Source organism: Ostrea edulis, chromosome 1 (assembly GCF_947568905.1).
Source record: "Ostrea edulis chromosome 1, xbOstEdul1.1, whole genome shotgun sequence".
NCBI lineage: Eukaryota > Metazoa > Mollusca > Bivalvia > Ostreida > Ostreidae > Ostrea > Ostrea edulis.
In genome coordinates, this window is record NC_079164.1 from 86162861 (window position 1) to 86183610 (window position 20750).

Here is a 20750-nt window from a genome sequence, read left to right on the forward strand (position 1 = left end):
TATTATAGACTGTTCTTAAATTGTGATAAACTGCCATTGATAATGCTGCAGTCCCAATAAATTCATCTTTTTAATTGTTTTAATAGTTGTACCTCACAGTATGTGCAAAACTAAACTAATGTTGTTATATTGTGTTCGAAGTATTCATTGTTAATGGATGGAGATCATGATGATTGACTTTTAAAATAAATAAATGTTTATTCGGTATATATACATACATACAAACATACATACATAAATACCAAGGATAACCCATGAAAGCTCGAAAGCTTATTTCCAATGGGGCCACAATATGGGGTCAAAAGTTTTCATGGGAATAAAGAAAATCTGAAGAAAAAAAATCTGTTTTGAAAATCACAGCGAGGCCAAGGTACATGTAACATGGGTGAGTGATGTGGCTTATGGGCCTCTTATTTTGGTAGCTTTACAAATTTTAGTTTGATGGGGCCCATTAAGGCTGCTATCACTTAAATAGCCCTTTGTTTATTCTTGAAATTATAAGCAGTTTTCTTTCATGTATTTCGCAATGAATGTGCTCTAAAGAAGAGCTCGGTTGCATTGTCATAACGTGATCTCTGTCAATTATTACAATAAAAATGTAGAAATTCAATATTATGCCACATGTATTATCAAAGTGATTTAACACACACTAGAAAATTTAAAAAATGTATTTCTTGTGTGCAGTTTCATAGGAATCACCAGAACATTTAAAGTGCTAAAAGTTGAGAAGGGTTTTAATGTGTAAATAAGTGTGTAGTAATTATTTCCTGGGGGAAGTAGAACATATTCTAGCAGCATGTTTCCTCTCCTTCTTACAGTTTATTTGGAGAAATGTATTAAGTATGAGGTCGAGTGTCAAACATTTTGAGTTTTCATCATTTTTTTTTTTTTTTACACCTGTTGTGAGAAATAACTCGAAAAAGTATCCAAACAAACTGATTAATATGGGTTATGATAATTTGTCTAAGCTTCATGTTAATTACCAAATAGATGTAAAACAAAAAACCAAAACAAAAAAACCCCCACAATTATTCATTAGATCCTTATATTTATATGAACATATGTAATATTGACAGAAATGCATGCGCAGCAGCTAACTTAGCATACCCAATACCAGTTTTGACCAGTTCTAGTTATGTGCAGTGTGCACTTAATACCAGTTTTGACCAGTTCTATAATGCATTTTAAGAGTTCTGTGCAGTGTGCACTCAATACCAGTTTTGATCAGCTCTATAATGCAATTTAAGAGTTCTGTGCAGTGTGCACTCAATACCAGTTTTGACCAGTTCTATAATGCATTTTAAGAGTTCTGTGCAGTGTGCACTCAATACCAGTTTTGAGCAGCTCTATAATGCATTTTAAGAGTTCTACGCAGTGTGCACTCAATATCAGTTTTGATCAGTTCTATAATGCATTTTAAGAGTTCTGCGCAGTGTGTACTCAATATACCAGTTTTGATCAGCTCTATAATGAATTTTAAGAGTTCTGTGCAGTGCATGTGCACTCAAGACCAGTTTTGACCAGCTCTATAAAGCATTTTAAGAGTTCTGTGCAGTGTGTAGGGCACAAGTCAGAATACTCCGATTTTTATCATGGAATAAAATACAAAGCTTGCAATATAATCAAAAGGGGGAAAATACAATGGAATATGAATTTTTATTGATATTACATATTCAAAGGGTGTGTATAGTTGTTGCTGTAACATACCAGCACATTATAAAACTATTTACCACACAACAGCCTGTACCATGCAATATATGTGAAGGCTGGGACAACCCTGGAAATCTGTGAAGGCTGGGTTAACTCTGGGAATCTGTAAAGGCTTGGTTAACCCTGGGAATCTGCAAAGACTAGGCTAACCCTGGGAATAGGTGAAGGCTGGGTTAACCCTGGGAATCTGCAAAGGTTAGGTTAACCCTGCGAATAGGTGAAGGCTGGGTTAACTCTGGGAATCTGTAAAGGCTGGGTTCGTTCTGGGAATCTGTAAAGACTGGCCTAACCCTGAGAATCTTTGAAGGCTGGGTTAACCCTGGAAATCTGTAAAGGCTGGGTTAACTCTGGGAATCTGTAAAGGCTGGGTTAACCCTTGGAATTTGTGAAGGCTGGGTTAACCCTGGGAATCTGTGAAGGCTGGGTTAACTCTGGGAATCTGTGAAGGCTAGGTTAACCCTAGGAATCTGTGAAGGCTGGGTTAACTCTGGGAATCTGTGAAGGCTGGGTTAACTCTGGGAATCTGTGAAAGCTGGGTTAACTCTGGGAATCTGTGAAGGCTGGGTTAACCCTGGGAATCTGTGATTAAGCTGGGTTAACCATGGGAATCTGTAAAGGCTGAGTTAACTCTGGGAATCTGTGAAGGCTGGGTTAAATCTGGAAATCTGTAAGGGCTGGGTTAACTCTGGGAATCTGTGAAGGCTGGATTAACCCTGGGAATCTATAAAGGCTGGGTTAACTCTGGGAATATGTGAAGGCTGGGTTCACTCTGGGAATCTGTAAAGGCTGGATTAACCCTGGGAATCTGTGAAGGCTGGGTTAACTCTGGGAATATGTGAAGGCTGGATTAACCCTGGGAATCTATAAAGGCTGGGTTAACTCTGGGAATATGTGAAGGCTAGGTTAACCCTGGGAATCTGTAAAGGCTGGGTTAACTCTGGGAATATGTGAAGGCTGGGTTAACTCTGGGAATATGTGAAGGCTGGATTAACCCTGGGAATCTATAAAGGCTGGGTTAACTCTGGGAATATGTGAAGGCTGGATTAACTCTGGGAATATGTGAAGGCTGGATTAACCCTGGGAATCTATAAAGGCTGGGTTAACTCTGGGAATCTGTAAAGGCTGGGTTAACTCTGGGAATCTGTGAAGGCTGGGTTAACTCTGGGAATCTGTGAAGGCTGGGTTAACTCTGGGAATCTGTGAAGGCTGGGTTAACTCTGGGAATCTGTGAAGGCTGGGTTAACTCTGGGAATCTGTGAAGGCTGGGTTAACTCTGGGAATCTGTGAAGGCTGGGTTAACTCTGGGAATCTGTGAAGGCTGGATTAAATCTGGGAATCTGTGAAAGCTGGGTTAACTCTGGGAGCACATATAGCTCCACCACCAAGTCTAAGGCTTACAAATCTACTGGTACATCCTATAGCAAACAGGGTACCAAATTACATAATGATGACTGAAATCAGTGTGAGATATCCTCTTTTGTTCATTTATCCAGTGTCTAAAGCAAGTTGTTCCATGGCCTAAGGCACCTTTATAAAAATATTTCTTTGAAACATTTTGTTGAGATCTTTTTAGAACAGACAAACTAACAGACAAATTTGGATGAAAACATACTCAGTCCTGAATGGGGTAAAATAGTATGTGTTTTCAAATCAGAAAATAATGAGTGTTCATGAGACAGATTCACTGGTAACTTAATGATATACCAAAAAAAAATTGGAGTTAATTAGATAATTATATCCTTGTTCTGGTGAGGTTTTTAATGTTTTAGTTGGTGTCTTGTAACCAGCCTTTAGGGTTCTTTAAACATGAAGTTTTCCACGGCTGTCAAATAAAGGATTACGTGGCATTGAAGTGTCACCAGTAGTTTGTTTAACTGAATCACTTTTTCAGTATGACATCAGAAAGATCTGTTTAGTGGAAAAGTATCAATGTTTATGCAGCTTTTGATCCTTTTAAAAGAGATACACATGTCAGATTTTAAAAAGAATCCAAATATTTAATTTATAATGAGGAAATAAAAGAGTAAATGGTATGATTTAATTGATACACAAGTTATAGAAGAACCTGATCAAAGATGGATGCTGCAGTGTATTGTGAAAGCTGAATAGCATTATGTATGTACACAACTGGTGAGTTATGAAACATGAGGAGTACATGGTACATGCAAGTTTGATCTGCAGTTGTTATGCGTATATGGTTATCTGTTTTCATGTGAAGTTCAAAATTTTTGTCACGCCATTGGTAGGAAATACCCTGAGCCTGTTGAGGGCTATACATATTTTCCTGTGCTGGATGGCTCTATATAGAACAGTTTTTCCTGTATGTGTGATGGATCGTTGATGTAAGGTACTTGTATGTAGGGGTTAGTAACATTATACAACTCTGCTGCTACCACTAGGCTGACCCAGATTGTAGGATATAATCTGTCATCACTCTCTGGTCACCACTAATAAATTAACACTGATATTTCTGAAAATTATTAACTCAGTTTCCAATTTTCTCATTTCTTCAGGGGAAGTGTATGATCCTGATGCCCTGCCGTCCAAAGTAAGCCTCCGACGCGTGGTATCCCACAATCCCCGGCCCTCCACATGCCCACCAGATGACCCTGCCTACCTGATTTCTCATCTTCCAAAGCCCAGAGACAGCACTAGCAGTCCCAATAGGTCACCTCAGAAAAATGCTGTGATGCCAGCTCAGCTATCCCCCCGCAGCAAAAGGAAGAGTTACTCCCCATCTTTGTTCCGTCGGAGTTTTTTTAATCGACAGTCCAAGTCCCGACATGATTTAACAGAGGAGGAGGAAAAGTGTGAAGTGTGTGGATTTTTGATTAAGGACGAGAGTCGAGTTTCTGTTGTCCGAGAGGAAAACAAGAGGGATATTTTCCACAAAACCTGTTTCAAATGCTCCAAGTAAGTATACTCCCATGTAGATGAACAAAATAAGACAGACACAGATCGACTGACCAATTGACCAATAGAAAGGAGCAGTGCTACTGTTATTAATTTGAGGGCTTTAATGTTTTACGAGATACAATAATATTTACAGTCACTGTGTTTATTCTGCTTGATTTCTATTGAAATCCATTGCTTGTCATTTGCAGCTGTGAAAGACACCTTTTGTTTCTATCTAGTTAAATCTTCTGTTTTTATGTGAATATATACACAGTCCACAAACTGATCTGCAGCCTCTTTCACAGCATTATTGAAATTGAGGGAAAATGTATGATTTCTGCTGTATTTTTTTGGTACCTTTTATTATAGGATTAAACATTCTTTTTGAAGAATTTATCGATGTGTAAACTCCAGACATTTTACTCACAAACTGAATAAAAGTGCAAAGCACTTTTATGTTAAGTTTGTGTGTAAAATGTCCGGAGTTTACACATCGATAAATTCTTCAAAAAGAATGTTAGATTCTTATAATTCCATTTGATTCACTTTATTAACAATTACAAAAATGTGAATAGTTTCCCCGCATTATGTTATTTGTTTTCAGGTGTGTATGAATACATCGCGTTTTCGGATTTATTGATGTATAAACTCTTGTTCAGCTTTATTTTTGTCCAATCAAAACAATTGTAATAAATAACATTGGAATTATTCAAATTTGATATAATAGAGAATGCACACCTATATTATAAAATGCTTATTTTATGGGTTTGAAGTTTGTCCTTTGACTATTTCCTTTTGCCTTCGTTAAATTTTTTTTTTACCAAATATGGAGACAAGTGAATTTCAGCTTTTACGTTTAGATAACTGACAGGTCAATATTAAATATCTAATTTTATGTACCTGAAAGTATTTATATTTAAAAAAAAATACAGAAAAATATGAATAATAAAATGTCTTTCTTTGGTTTGTTAAATGGGGGATGAAGGTCGCAAACATTGCAGAAAAAATGCACAACCCACATTATGCAAAGTGTTTCTGTAATATTTGCGACCTTCATATCTTATTTAATAAACCAAAGGAAGCATTTTATTATTTCATTGACACTACGACTAAATTTCTGTGTGATACATGCACTACAACTAAATTTTCTATATGATACATGCACTGAACTAAATTTCTAGGTGATACATGATCTTTAAGTAATCTTATCTGGGTGATGTATAATGTAGATCAGTTGGTAATGTTGTCTTTGTAAATCCCATCCTTCATACATACTTCAAAAATTTTTAAATGCAATAGTTACCAACACCTTCATCACATGAAATGTGGGCAAAAGCAGTGATTTACAATTTTGTTGGAGTTATTTCCCTTTTCTCACTGCAGATATTGTCACATTTTCTTGAGTAGGTTTCATGGTCACCACCAGGATGATCTTAATTGTTCTCCTTCTATTCATGGTAAATTCCTTATTTCTCAGTGTAGTATGGCTAAATGGATTGAATGATCACCAACCAAGTAGATAGAGCTGCACTTATTATGTTGTGTACGGAAATAAAATATCCTCAATTACCAAATGGATAAATTTTGAATGTATGGATCCTTCAAATGAGACATGCAAGATAAAATATTTCAAAAGTGGACTTGGGGTGAATTAACATATGTGTATTAAGAGTTTCTGTGGTCAGTGACCTGTGGGATTGTCATAATATCTACATAAATATTTACACCAGATATATCGGAGATGTGATAGGCTGAGAACCTTGGAAGTATCTTGTTAATTAGACATAACAAATGTAATCTTTCTGAGGTTTGGGGGTCTATTTAGAGTGGCTCCATGCCATATGCAAAGTAACATTGAACTTGTCAGTATAACATTGAATTATCATGCAGCTGAATCTGGTCACATGTACAGGACATTGATAAGGTGACAGGGCTTACTCAATGCTTGAGACCCCTAAATTTTCCATGTTAATCATGAAATCTCCTCAACTCCAAACCCTGTTAAACAAAATGCCACAGTCTGCTGAGTCCTTGTTGGGTAATGGATCCTGGTTGGTTACTCTCTTCAATCATGAGTGTGATGTACTAGAAGGAGTCCCCAGCTGGTACTTACAGCTGTTACTCCAGGGGAAATTACTAGGTTTCCAGCTGTCCTTCTGATCTCTCATTCCTAACCTCAAACTCGGAAGAATTCTAAAAGTCTGTCTGACTGCAACTCAGATCCCAATCTGATTTCAGACTACTGTATCAGGGGAGATAATCAGTCTGGTGTATGTCGTCTCCTCTGTAACCTTATCTTTAGGAGAAAGCTATCAATTAACACTAAAATATGTGACTCTGTGATCGCCTCTGTGCTTTCATGTGTCTTGCATCTGTTTATACCTTTGTAATAACCTTTAGAAACCCAGTGAGTAAAGATGGGAGAGGGGGTGTTATAAACTGTTAAGCCAAGGCTATGGAAGACCTTTTTCAAAATTCTCTGTGCCAGGTATCCTGTCCCAAGCTCAGTCCTTTGAGTGTAATCAACAGAGATCTGTTTACTTATAGTGTGACCTTGTGTCTTGACCTTTGTGTTGATATTTGATAAGGGGCACCCCGAGCTGATTTGATGATAGAGATTGGTAAACATGCCAGGAGCTGGGAACTAAGACTGAGTTGGAACTCCATCAGCATATAAAGATATTACTCGATGGCTCTAACAGAATCTGTTGTAATTAGCGCAATCAATTATACCTTCATACAGATGGATATATCAGTAATATAAATAGAGATCTCTCCTTATGTCAACAAACTTCCATACATTCATAACTTCTGAAAGAAATGTAAAACAAAGGAAAGATATTCTATAACCACATAAACATGATAAAATGGGAATGTTGTGTATTATTCTATAACCACATAAACATGATAAAGTGGGAATGTTGTGTATTTTTCTGGTCAGCAAGCAGTAACCATTACAGCACACTCTGATAGGAAAGTAATTGTGTGGTATATCAGTGGTTTATCTGGACTAGTGAAAGTCCTCTCTGATGAACACAGTCTGCTTCACTTGTTACTAATCAACAAAAAACTCCCTGGTCTTAATATCTGATCTTATTGTCTGGGATTTTATCATAGATTGGGGATGTCATTAACTTTCATTCTACCACAGTTATTGCAAAGATCAAAGGAATGCTGCAGTCATTATTCTGCGATAATATACCTTCATACGTAATAACTGATGATACACATTCTGCTTGCACTTTGTGTTATGCTAATACAACATAAAGTCGATAACTGATCATTTGATTTAATAATCATAAGAATTAATCACTACATGTTGCAAAACAAATTTATTAATGACAGAAAAACATTTGCCATTCAGTATAAATCATACGTCTGCATTCCGAGCTCGATACACATGTAAACAAACATGTTGATTTCTTGGACCGTGTATTCAAAGCAGTTGATATAATCAGTCAACATCAAACTAAATATTAATCCCATGGGGATCCGGGTTAGAAAAGGTCCTCAGTACCCCTTGCTTTTTGTAAGAGGCGACTAAATGGGGCGGTCCTTCAGATGAGACCGCAAAAACCATGTCTCCATGTCACAACAGGTGTGGCACGATAAAGATCCCTCCCTGCTCAAAGGCCGCGAACGCCGAGCATAGGCCTAAATTTTGCAGCCCTTCACCGGCAGTGGTGACGTCTCCATATGAGTGAAAGATTCTCGAGAGGGACGCGCGTTAAACAATATTTAATCAATCAATTCAATCAAACTAAATACTTGAAAAAAATTTCAACATAATTCAAGTATATCCTACCATCTCACCTTTTTCATCAGCAAAAAACATGTATGCCAGTCCGTTTCTGAGAATGTCATGACATCACGGTGACCTAATTCATAGCTGTATGGATAAACGATCTGCTGTGTATTTCTGGGCCGTTAAGTAAAATAGAAATAAAGTTCTTGTTTTTGTGTATATTGCAGAATAACTCCTTGGTCTCGAAATGTGATTTGAAATATAAAATCCTCGGCTTTTATATTTCAAAACAACATTTCTCCACCTTGGGGGTTATCCTGCAATATAAACAAAAACGCAATCTTAATTCGTTAAGTTGACCAAATTGACTGGCATTTAGACAAATTGTTGTGTTCCAAGATTGGTGACAACCCTGTATAGTAAAACTATTGTAAAGTGAAAGTCAAGTGCTTAATCAGAAAACTCGGCATTTGTGATCCATAATGAAATGTAAAATCTCCCAAAGTAAATCATTTTTCTGCCCCAGGAATCGAAGATTCGGGGGCATATAGTTTTTGGCCTGTCTTAATCTGTCGGTCTGACAGAAAACTTCAACCTTGGTCATATCTTTTACACCATAAGAGGTATACCTTTTCTATTTGAAATGTGTATTCCTTGTGGCAGGACCATTCCAATGACACCAAAATTTTTGACCTCGAGTGACTAACACTGACCTTTGACCTACTTTTAGAAAATTTGAATATACTAGTAAGCCAAATATATATCTTTCAAATCGTAAGAGGTATTGCCTTTAGATATAGCATGTGCATTTCTTGTGGGTAGACCTTTCCAACGATACCAGAATTGTTGACCTTGTGACCCTGACATTGACCTTTAATCTAGTTTTTGGGAATAAAAAAAAAATACAATGTCTTACAGTTTCACTTTGTTGTAATCCGGGGGCATCAGTGTTTCACAAACACATCTTGGTATCAATACCTTTCTATCTGAGACGAAACCCATTATTAAATATCTAAATTGGGCTTAAGGCCTGTCAAGTGGGTCATAGGAGGTCACTGGTAGATAGTTTGGACATTACATGGGGGTCACAAAAATAATGTCCAGTGACTACAGGGAACTTTCTGATGATGCATACGAAAAGTTGCAGAGTAACTCGGAAGGTAGACAGGATATGTCTCTGATAAGTTAGTACAGTTAATTCTCAAAATGTCAAATGCCTTGATATACCGCCAAAGGTGTGTGATCTCTGAAGCTGTTAATAAATTCGTCATCATAGATCACAGATGAATTGCGGTCTGTAGGCCTAATAGTGTAGGTAATTTTAAAGACCTAAACAAACTAGATAATTCTTTAATGGAAATTAGTGCTGTTTTCTGTTCATAAAAAATCTAAAGTCTAGATATACATTGTTACAAAGCGGGTGCCTTGAAATTTCAGAAGAAATAAATGTAATGTGTATATGTATCCTTTTGATTGTGGAGTGTCCTTCAGGAAGAAACTGTATTGACTTCTGACTAAATTGTACTGGTGATATTTTATATACAATAACAGTTGCATTTCAGTGTAGAAAAAAATATTTTACCTACGATAGATATGGGTATCAAATATATACCAAAATCAAAATATATCAAAAGTAAATATTGAACATGTATGATCACACTGATTCATTGACATGCTATTAGTTCATTCAATTCATCGCCAAATTCATTATACTGCCACGTTTTCCAAATCACAGAAGATGGTGGTTTTATGAGAATTGACTGTATTTAGGTTGTGTGTATACAGAAAGTAATCAATATTTAGATACTTACTATGATAGATTTGGGATGTCAATGGTAATTGCATGTATGAATATCTAGATTTATTTTTGGAAACTGAACTTTGTTCAACTTCCTTAGGTCATCATGCACTGTGATATATTGTAAAGGACTTAGTGTGGGCTCCCTCACATCCTGGATTTATTTCAAATATTAAATGCATGTTTCAGAAAATTTTCTCCATACAATATAATCCTATATTCAAAAGCTAAAATCTAAAACAAGGAGAGTTAATTTCAAATTATGAATTCATAGAACCAATGTTAATTTTGCAAATTTATTGAAAATAATCAAATACAACAGAATTGATTTGATATATACCGTGATTACTTTTTTTTTCTTTGAATGTTTGAAAAAGTGAGTCCCATGAGTATAGTGTGTACTTTGATCACATACATATATAATGAGAGAGAGAGAGAGAGAGAGAGAGAGAGAAGGGGGTGTTAAGCTCATTCTGTTTCTTAGAAGTCTTTAAGGGTAAAAAGATTTAAAATCCAAATGACTTTGATAATAAGAAACATTCTCCTATGCATTATTCATTTAAGTCTGCTTGAGAACCTTATTTTTGCATAACAACTTTAACAAGTAATGAAGAATTTTAAAAAATCATGTTAAAGGGACATTTAATATGCATTGTGGAGACAAATCTGCATAACTTTGACTTTTATCAGTCTTGTTGTAATTAGGAAGGAAAGTCAAAATGGTAAATCTGACATATCAGAACTGTCTATTGATAGTATAACTTCAAGCTAATGTGCATGATCAGGATCATTGATCATTCATTGGGTTCCTTTTTTATATAAAAGCAATGGAGATATATAACAGAGAGTCAGAAGTGATATTTAGTTTAGAGCTCCAAAAACCCCATTGTATCTCTGTGACTCATAGTCTCCAAGTGAGTAAGTTTCATCCCAGGTGCTGAGATATATCTGTCATCTTCAAGGCTGATGCTGATGTCTACAGGAAAGTCATGAATTTCCTTATATCAAAGAGACGAAAACAAAGTCACTGACATATCACCAGGCTGATAGTAAGGCTGTTTAGAAGCTACATCTTGTGCATTGTTGGTTATATTGTGTGTTATTGTTCCAGTTGTGACCTAAGGACACTTCCTGTGCATTAAGAGTGAAAACTGCATCACTTGCAATCTCTTCCTGTACAGGGTTCAATATAAATTAACAAGACCTCGATGTCAAGTGTTAACTTTACCATTATAAATGTACTTTGTTGTGGGAAACACTTTATGTAAATATCTTCTGTAATCCGCAAATCCATAGATACCCACATCCTGTCTAAGGACGTGCTTGTACAATCTTCACGATTGTTTGATCGTTATAGCTGCTGCATTAATTCACAGTCAATATTTGATCACCTGAAGGTTTTTTTGTTCATACATGGTTTTATTGTCCAAGTTTGTTTTGAACAGAGAATTTTAGAAAACCCGACACTTTTTTTATTGTATTAATTGTCTGCCTTCATTCTTTGAAGCAGTACTGGTGTGAACACACTATACAACTGAGACAGGAAAATTTCAAACAAACTTCTATACCGGGTACATTCAGAGGAAGCATAAGTCTAAAACCAGAGATGATATTGTCTCCTATCATATGTCGCTCAATTTTCAGGTGAAGTTAAGAGGTATTCTTTTACAGATTCTGAACACTGAATAACCTGTCTTTCACTTCCTGTCTGTTGGATCTGCAGGCCAGAGAAATGACTCACTGATACTCCAAATGTTACATGAAAAATGATATGATTCATCAAAATTGAACATATTTTGACAAAAGGATTACAAGTTGTAAACTTAGATGGTACTTTCCTTAAATCAATTAAATAGTACACAATTAAGGAAGGGATCGAAGCACTATTTAAACAATTCATCACCCGATGAAACAACAAAAAAGAAATTTTATTGCTCATATTTATATTTTTATATATTTAAAAAAAATATAAACTAGATTTAATCTAAGTATTGAAATATCATATTGTTGACCATTCCGTTACTTCAAACAGAACAGCCAATACACCCTTTGACCTTGACAATGCTCTATATATTTGGTAATGATTACTCAGACAGATGGTACTAAAACACTGGATCGAACTACATCATTCGATATTTGAGATTCAAAATATGAGATTCGAAATTCGAATTTCAATATCCAAATTAAGTAATCAAAATATAGGTCACTTTATATGATTTAAAACAGACAACATATTTTAGTCAAGCTCATCAAATGTAAACGATCGCCATCTTCATTGTAAGATTGTAAGAGTTTTGAGGTTACCGTATATAAATTTGAAATATGACAGAAAGGAAGTCAAAGTTTCTTTTACTACGCATTCATGCTGTGCACAGTAGACGTTAGGGATGCGGTGCACTTTTGATGATTAGTTGAAATTCAACTATGTTTTGAATTTCTAACAAATCAAATAATTATTGGTATAGTAATCTCTGGATTTATATTCTAATATTTTTACCGAACAAAAAAACCCACTTATTTGTCATTATGATTTTTATGCACCACTTTCGTTTCCAGTAAAGATTCATATTTTGTATTTTATCGCAATTCGTGTTTTGTAACGATATTGTAGCTGGGTGAATGCTTTAATATCTTGTATTCCTAGTCAAGATGCGGGTATGTTTCCTAGCCAGTTTGTTTCTGTATTTATCTTATAGGACTCCTATATATATATTACCTTGAATTAATAGCAATTTTTGGCAAACAGGCCTGTAGAAAGTCAGGTTCATAGAAAGCGGGGAGGGTGGGTGGGTGGGTGGGTGGAACCAGGTCAAATAATGACGAATACACCTCAAATAGTACAGATTAAATGATCTAAAATGGAAAATGAAAGATCATATTCTTTAGACTTTATTTTACATGAAGATAACTGTACATGTTTGAGTTCAGGACCCACCCCCACCCCACCCCCGAATAGCCTACATGAGTTGATAATTATTTTTGTTGAAAATAATCTCTAATGCATATCACAATGTCTTGCACACCCCTAAAGTCCAAAATAACTCAATAATTGAATACCTTTAACATCCAGTGAGGGTATTTATAAAAAGTGCTTTAATTTTGATTTATTATGGACTTTTGGGGTATGCAAGACATTGTTGATATGCATTAAAGAGATGTTCAACAAACATATGTGTAACTTCATGTAGCCCCACTATTATTATATTACATACAACATTACTGGTTCCTGTGGTATGAATCATGCAGTGGGATAAGATCATTTTTAAAATGTGGATAGATTAGTATTCTGTCATAATGACACATGTAGTTAAGCTTCCTGGAACCTAAAAAAATGTAAAAAGATACAACATAGATTGGAGAGAAATGTTTATTCATGGTGTGAATTTCCTCCATTGTTTAAATATAGATAAGTACAATATCCTTGACCCAAACGCCCACAGCCTCGGTTAACGTCCCAACGTTCCTAGTAGATCTCGTAATGAAAATAGATAAATAAAATGAATTAAAATTGAAATGAAATTAAAAAGAAAAAAATGCATGATTGATTGATTGAATATATAATTGTTTAACGTTCCTCTCAAGAATATTTCACTCATATGGCGACATCACCATTGCTAGTGAAGGGCCGCAAAATTTAGGCCTATGCTCAGCGCTTACAGCCTTTGAACAGGGAGGGATCTTTGTCATGCCACACCTATTGTGACACAGGACCTTGGTTTTTGCAGTCTCATCTGAAGGACCAGCCCCATTTAGTCGCCTCTTACGACAAGCAAGGGGTAATGAGGACCTATTCTAACTCGGATCCCCACAGGACTAAAAAAAATGCGTGAAAACATAATAAAAGTGTCGCCTCTGAAACTCTAGAGGCTGAAGTAAACTATTAACCTATTGATTAGTACTTAACTGAAAAAATCAAACTAGCATCAATTGTCGGAGAGTATGTATCATCATTTAATAGCCTTTAGGCTTCATATAAGATTTCAATTTAATGTATATTATGAGGTGTATTCGTTATTATTTGACCTGGTTATCACATACAGTGCAGAATTACTGTAATGTGTGGAAGCTGGAATAAGTTTTCTTTCCCTCTCCCTTCCTGCTTTCTACGGGCCTGTCTGCCAATCTGATTAAAATCAGATCTTTGATCCGCTCCGTTATTGTTATGATACTACACAAAGTTGTGTAGCGACTTAACAAAGATCAGATTGGTCTGTCTGCATGCTAAGCATACATCATACCTGGATCATAACATGCTCTCTAAAAGAAATGTTTCGTTGTTTGGTAAACATAGTTAGAAGAATAAGCTTTCTGTCATATTTTAAGTTTGTATGCATGTACCCTCTAACCTTAATCTACTGTGAATTACATTTTGATTGGTTAATTTGGATTTTGAATTTTGGAATTCAAAATTTTGAATCTTGTATTTTGAAATTCGAATCTCGAATGAGCCTTTTGGGTTTTCGTATGAAACCAATGTGAATTTCAAAATAGATTATAGGAGAAAAGAGTCAGTGAATGCAAATATATCCTGATAATACTTACTCAAAGTGACCTGCAGTACTGTGTATAGTATTCACACTATCAGAGGGAAACTGGCCACACTCCTAGCAATAGATGCTGTTTTGTCATTCCAATCTAGTCCCAGTTTGGAAGAGAGTAGTCAGATTACGGTCAGGAGAGTTAACAGAGTTGTCGGGAGAATTAGATATATTCACATCTTTAAGAGAGTATAGTCAGAAGAATTAGATATTTTACATCTTTAACAGAGTTGTTGGGAGAATTAAATATATTCACATCTTTAAGAGAGTATAGTCAGAAGAATTAGATATTTTACATCTTTAAGCTGATAAGGTGTCTCTTTGTCAATTTTGTGGAGAAGTTTGATTATTTCTTAGGTGTCGTGTCTGGCTTCGAGTCTGTGGAATGTCATACAATGATGTATTGACTACTTAGCTGAGTTAGCAACTTCTGTAATTTTATACACAGCTTGTCTGAGTTGCTCCTGCTAGTAGTCCATATCTAAGGCACAGGAAGTATGCTGTAAAGATAGAGACCACCACAAAGAAATGGCTCTCTCAGCAGACACTAATTGGTGTCTTAATGACTGGATTTAGGTCCTAATCTCAGAAGTTAAATTCTCCTTTGTTTTTAATCAAGGTTAACTTACTGATCATGGGGGGGGGGGGGGGGGGGGGGGAAGGGGTGTTGGAGGATTGAAGAGGATCCAGGTTTTTGTCTGTCTGTTTATATAACTGTCTGTGACCAAAAATTGAATTAGTTATTCAGAAGTATTAGTGAGAGGCACAGTTTTGAACTGTAAGTGAAAGCACTGTAACTTTGGTATTTATCCTAGCTGGTGTGAAAAGACCTAATTCAAATAGTAGCTAGGTTATATTTAACAAATGTGTGACCTTGATATTAACCATTGATCCTATATGAAAAAGTAAACTCCCATGGTGTTGACACACCTCATGCAGTAAAATCAATGCTTTCTAAAGGAATGTCTCACAATTTACATGTAGAGTGAATAGAATGAGATTTGGCTTCTAAATTTCATTTAGATTCTGTGATAAATTTGCAAGGTAATTTGATATTATTGATAAAATATCATTTGAAATTTGGCTTACGAAGTCAATTAAAACAAACTTTTCAAAACTTCAATTTCCAAAGTAAACCCTTCACTTATTAAATGAAACTTATATTTTCAAAAGATATTTAGTTTTACGGGCCTTGCATATTTGTCAAGAAAATCTTCAATACTTATTTTAAAAGTACATCATGAAATAAAGTCTAATTTTGAAGCTGTCATAAATTTTCAAGATGACATTTTGATAAGATATATTGGTCCTTAATGAAAGTACACTAAGTGAATCTGCGGAGAAGGAAAGGAAGTTGTCGGGGATCTCAGATTCCAGAGGAGTGTGATTTTTGCCAGGTCTCCTGAGAATAGAGCACTATGATGTAACCATGTACTCTGTTCATTAATTACTTTCCTGCAACATAAATAGTTTCTATTCCCACTAATTGTTTGCACAAAACTAAAATCAGTCAATCTGTATGAGGGAATATTAGGTCTATAGGTTCATACGATATATGGGCCCTGTACATCTAATGTCAGTCAATAGGGCCTGTATGTCTAATGTGAGAAATGAGAAAATGTCGAGACTACTACTCAGAGTCCTGACGTTCCCTGTTGTGAAATTAATTAAGGACCAGTCAGAGGCCTGTGTTTTGTCATAGATTTGGAGACCAGTAGAATGGTTATGTATTGTTTGTATGTGTGTAGGACTTAGTTTTTCATTTATTTTGATTTGTAACAACTCTGGGGACATAATAAAGTTTATTCATTTGATCAATATCCACCAATCTTATAGAACCCAGGATTATGGCAGCTTTGATTGATTTACATTGCTGTTTTTTGTTGGTTTTATTATTATTATTTTTTTTGTTTTAATTTAATTGGAATGACTATGCAATAATGCACTTTCAATAGTATTAGAAGAAAGTTCTGACAATATCAAAAGCATTATTTTTGGAATAATTATCAAAAAAAAATTTGCACATACTTTAGATTGATATAGTTGATATCATATATTGATGAACAGCAATCCTTTCAAATGAGGTTGGTTTCAGAAAAAAATGTCCCGTAGTATTTTCCCAGTTACATAATTTACATCTGTGCAATTTTCATTAAAAACACATGTAGTCATGGGTAGATCAGTATTGTAGGTGTGACTAGAAAACCCCCCCAGGACCCAATTTTACATCTAAACTCTCCATTACTCAGAATAACCCATCATAATACCTGAACACTCAGCTGCACGGGGTGATTTAGTAGTCAGTCTGTGAGTTTGGAGTTTAGATGTTTAGTGCTTTATGTGAGAGCAGAGCATCTTTGTGGATGCTTAGTGACAGTTTGTGGATTAGGCAGTGATTCTTCTGTATACTACTAGCTGGACAAAGACCAAGGATGGTAGCTTGTTCCACTGATATGTTGTGATGCATCAAAGTTGTCAGTTTGGAGATGAGATATTATTTATTCTTACTGTGATCAGGACCATCATCTCTCTCTGTCTTTTTCCCTGAAGCAAGCCAGACTGATCAGCTGTGCATAATGAGGTGGGGGAGGATTGACTGACCTGACCGAAGTCTCTGAGGACAGAATTTAAATGAATCGATTCATTCTTCAATAAGACAAACTGTGAGTCTTGGGTCAAGTGCGTCCATATAATGGGAATACACCCAGTCAGTGATTGGCAGTTGTGTAAAAGGTGTGCTTTTTAAACACTATAAGTCTATACCTGGACTTTAGGAGACACTTGCATGAATTTTTATGCACTTTATTGCTCGGGAGGCTTTTAAGTCTGAGACGAAATCAAGGAAGGTATTTCCCAGAGATTTTGATGAAAGAAGTCAAGGATTACATCCATTAGATCATATAGAATGTTACTTGCTATGGAGCAATCTATTCAAAACCCTGTTTACAGAGATTGATTCTGATCTCCTTTCAACACTTGGGACTTATACGTATTGCGATGATAGCTGCCTTCATTGAAAAAAAAGAAACTTGGTAATCAATGAACTTGACAGGTAAATTGTTTAAAGACAATAGACATGCTAATATGGGACATATTTAACATGCATATATAAAAGCAAGGTGCCTTTATGTATGATTTTTAGGAATTAATGAATTGATAATAGAATGCAGTGCATGTTCGTATCAGCAGTGCATATACAGATCTGCATTTAAAGGACTTATACTGTAGAACCCTTTGTGAAGGGAACTGATGCAACAGCCCAATGCTCCGGACACAGTGTCTCATCTTGAATGAAATTGGATTAAGTCTTCAGAGGATGTACGGATGAGGATCCTTTGGAAATGATCTCTGGGCCTGGGGGATTTGGAAAGTCAATATTATTGGAAAAGGATAGAATTTGACTGTTCGTCTATCAGAGGACTTGTGCCAACTATTTATGAAAATGACATTTTGTATCAGGCAAAAGTTGGGGAATTGAAGCCGTATCAGGAAAGTTTCTGTTGCTGAGTGTGTCATTATAGATACCTGTACTTTATACGATTGGAAATAATACAGAAAAGTACAAGTGATTGTCATGCCTCGTAAGGGGAAATATGGGATAGAGGACTACAAGTATGAGTACTGGAAATGTCTGTGCTGCTGGAGAGTCCAGGAACAAAAGTAAGTACAGGAAGGGCAATTTTTTTTACGTGATGATATGGAGAAAAATTTCCAACTATCAGTTTTCATCAGTTCAAAAATAGCACACATTATGCCTAGGAATACAGATGTACAATATAATATAGATACAGTACTCAAGATTGCAGTGAGTTACTGGCAGGTTAAATATAGAAAGTAAATGGAATTTGAAAGTTGATGATGCAGAGATTTTATTAAGTGTTGTGTCTTGGTTGGGGCTCTTATCAGTCAAGATTGATAATAAGATTGATTAGAGGGTGTTTATATTTCTTCTATGATTATATTAAAAAAAGGATGTTTTTTATGTCAAGAGCATGGAACTTTGAGCTTACCTGCAGGATTTTACAGATTTATTGTATTAATTCATTTGGTCAGGATGTCTTAAATTGAAATATTATATTAAATTTAATAGATAAACTTAAATTTTTGGAGGTCAGTATTATATGATTCAATAGCAGCAGTACATTGTATGTACCATTGATATTACTGAAGTAAGTATTTGTGGAAATCCTAGTAGTGATGATATCATTTATTCCTGGTGTATGCCTTGGTATACACATCTATGTTGTGTATCTGTGTTTTCGTTTGTTGATATAAGCCACATGTCTAAGACCAGAGGCTGCTCTAGGGTGAGAAAGTTCATCAAATCAAAAGATGATGGGGGACTAGCTGGGCTGAATGTATCATTACTGATGGGGTGATTATATTTCATTCAGGGAGAGGAGAGGGTAGGGGATTTAGACATGCTGGTTTTAATAAAAGGAGGGAGAGAGAAGGGGGGGGGGGCTAGACATGCTGATTTTAATAGAAGGAGGGAGAGAGGGGAGGGGAACTATAGACATGCTGATATTAATAGAAGGAGGGAGAGAGGGGAGGGGAACTAGACATGCTGATTTTGATATAAGGAGGGAGAGAGGGGAGGAGAACGAGACATGCTGATTTTAATATAAGGAGGGAGAGAGGGGAGGGGAACTAGACATGCTGATTTTAATATAAGGAGGGAGAGAGGGGAGGAGAACGAGACATGCTGATTTTAATATAAGGAGGGAGAGAGAAGGAGGGGGGGGGGGGGGGGCTATAGACATGCTGATTTTAATATAAGAAGGGAGAGAGGGGAGGGGAACTAGACATGCTGATTTTAATATAAGGAGGGAGAGAGGGGAGGGGAACTAGACATGCTGATTTTAATATAAGGAGGGAGAGAGGGGAGGGGAGAGACAATTGATGATTTGATAGACAGGGGTAGTTTAAAGGGAGACTGCATGGTTGTAAATTTACTTGGATAAGGAATTGCAAATGAAAGCATGTAAGATACAATGTTTCATTAATTTACATTAAAACCAGAAATTTATGAAACAGTATAAGAGCAGGGAGGGTGGGGGCGGTAGTTCTTTACACAGACTGAGGGTGCATTATGTCTGGTGTATAATGTTATAACAAGAAACTGAGGCTGGTAATGACTGCAGATTAGAAAGATGATATGATTGATATATGGTCTTTTATTACTTTTGGTGGTAGTATCTGATTATATGCTATCTGAATAGCCATTTCTTGGGTCAACTGTAAGCCTGATCATTGATTGGGATATCATATAGTAATTAGTGAGTCTGCCTGATAGACATCTGATATTAGTCAGACAATATTCATTCTATGAAAAAATTACCATATAATCCAGGAGTCCCCAAAACCAGACAAAAAACAAATTTTTGGTAATTGGAGATTTCCACGAGCCTATTTGTTGGGTACAATATATCAACTTGGAAAACTGTATCGATGTTTAAAGACCTTGACCATTTTGACCTGCAGAGTCAATTATGAAATGCTGGTCATCTGCATTTTACATGAATACTGGTTGTGGAATTGGTGTCTATTATAAAATCTTGAATACATAGCCCAAATCAATAATGCATGTATATTAATTAGATCTACCATTTGTAAGCATGCATATGAATTAAATATTAATACATAAAAGGATTAAAATGACCAGTATCAGAGAGTCAGAAATGCATTGAACATACTTGTGATTACTACCGGTAAATGACTGTCACCCTCTTGGAAGTACTGACCATTTGACTTTATTGTCCATGTGCACTGTTCACTCATACTCAGCACCAATGTTTTTCTTGTTTAATTAATGGGATATTCAACATGTGAGAATTAATTTATGGGTAAAAATTTGAACAATCTGCATTAATTTATTTTTGCACTAGTTTGGACATGATATTTAACAGTTCTATGGGACAACCCTAAAAACAAAGAATGAGATAATTCCAAGGGTATATTATTTCTGTGGTGAATATAATTGTAATGTACATTTTCTTTGATAATCAGATGTGCGATATGTCGGAAACACATTAATTGTTTGTGTTTTATTCAGATTGAATTT

The 20750-nt window shown here is 35.7% G+C and overlaps 1 protein-coding gene across 14 annotated transcripts in view; it reads left to right on the forward strand.

Moving 5' to 3' along the window:
- LOC125676767 (rap1 GTPase-activating protein 1-like) overlaps positions 1 to 20750 on the forward strand; it is an 84965-nt gene that overhangs the window by 22265 nt on the left and 41950 nt on the right. For 11 of the 14 annotated variants that reach the window (XM_056164174.1, XM_048914592.2, XM_056164144.1 and 8 more), the window contains one exon: positions 4224 to 4623. In XM_056164174.1, the coding sequence (XP_056020149.1) occupies positions 4224 to 4623 (400 nt within the window). Of the gene's footprint in view, positions 1 to 4223; positions 18347 to 20750 lie in introns of those variants that run through there. The other 3 variants (XM_048914619.2, XM_048914719.2, XM_056164213.1) reach the window with 2 other exon arrangements.